The sequence below is a fragment of the Egretta garzetta genome, unplaced genomic scaffold (assembly GCF_000687185.1).
Source record: "Egretta garzetta isolate BGI_Z169 unplaced genomic scaffold, ASM68718v1 scaffold521, whole genome shotgun sequence".
Taxonomy (NCBI): domain Eukaryota; kingdom Metazoa; phylum Chordata; class Aves; order Pelecaniformes; family Ardeidae; genus Egretta; species Egretta garzetta.
This window is the reverse complement of record NW_009258488.1, coordinates 50,369-51,556: the sequence shown is the minus strand read 5'-3', so window position 1 is coordinate 51,556 and position 1,188 is coordinate 50,369. Positions and strand designations below refer to the sequence as shown.

Below are 1,188 nucleotides of genomic sequence, written 5' to 3'. Positions count from 1 at the left end.
AGCCCCTGGTGGTGGCGGGTTTGTCCCGCCTGTAGACCTTAGCAACGTGGTAGCGCTTCATGTTGGCGATCTTGTTCATCGCCAGATAGCGAGCAAAGGGCACCTGGGGGGCCGAGGAGTTAAGGACAGGAACGTGGAGATCCCCTGAGCTGCGGAAAGCTGCACCTCAACGCGCCCCATCCCCCTTTTGCTTTGCCAGCTCCTCCCCAACCTCTAGGGAGATCAGCCCGGGCTGATGACGAGCATGACGAACCAGGCCGAGCTCCATCAAGCAGGACAACTCCAGCTCTGCCTCCTGAACCACGGGACGTCAATGCCTCGCAAACACAGACCTTTGCTAGGTCGTTTCGCCCTCTTACGGTGCGATCAGAGAGAGGTCGACATGCGGCACAGACGCAAACGTGAGAGCTTTTTAGTGAGATGTGGAGGTGGAGAAGGCCCTGGGACAGCTGCCTGCTTTGTACCCGCAGCAAACAGCACTGCGCTGTCAGAACAACGGCTGCAGTGCCGGGACGGGCAGGACGGGAGCCAGGAGGAGGTAAAACCAGTATGGAGGAGCGCACTGGTGCACGTCCGCAGCCCGGCGGGCAGGAAGGGCCGCTTTGCTGCCGATCCTGGACCAGCTGCGGGGTGGTTTGAGGTGTGTGGGGGGGTCACGCTGATGACAACTGGACCAGCTGGGGTGTCTACTGGCCAGGAAGGGGCTTTCCATCACCCCGATGGCCCCTGGAGGTGGGGCAGGGCACGGGTGACCCAAGAAGGTGGCAGCAAGCTCGGGGGCAACGAGAGCCACGCGGGACGAGCGCAGGATACGGTGAGGTCGTAGCGCAGGGCCAGCAGTTCCCCTCCCTGGTCCTGCAGCTCGTAGATGAGCTTCGCCTCCTCCCCGTACTTCCCTGTCAGCGTCTCCTGGGGAGAGGCGAGGGGGCTGGCAGGGCGCCTCTAGGGTGCAGGGTCCCCCGGGATGGGGGGCAGAGCACGGAGCTTGGCCCCCCCTCCCCAAGCCCCACAGTTGCGCAGCCCCACAAGTGGAGAGTGTGGGGAGGGGAACGGACACGTGTGCCCCCCTGGTCCCCTTGACCTGGGGCGGAAGCGGGATCCAGGGCCCCGTTCCCCCCCAAGGGACAGCCACGGCTGTGCCCCCGCCGGGGGGGGTCCTCACCCCTGCCCCACCCCGCCCCTCGGCCC

The 1,188-nt window shown here is 65.4% G+C and overlaps 1 protein-coding gene across 1 annotated transcript in view; it reads right to left on the bottom strand.

Moving 5' to 3' along the window:
* HARS1 (histidyl-tRNA synthetase 1) overlaps positions 1 to 1,188 on the bottom strand; it is a 5,762-nt gene that overhangs the window by 3,505 nt on the left and 1,069 nt on the right. The window contains 2 exon segments of the mRNA XM_009645119.2: positions 1 to 103; positions 814 to 942. The exon segment at positions 1 to 103 is cut by the window's left edge and continues 9 nt beyond it. Of these exon segments, the coding sequence (XP_009643414.1) occupies positions 1 to 103; positions 814 to 942 (232 nt within the window).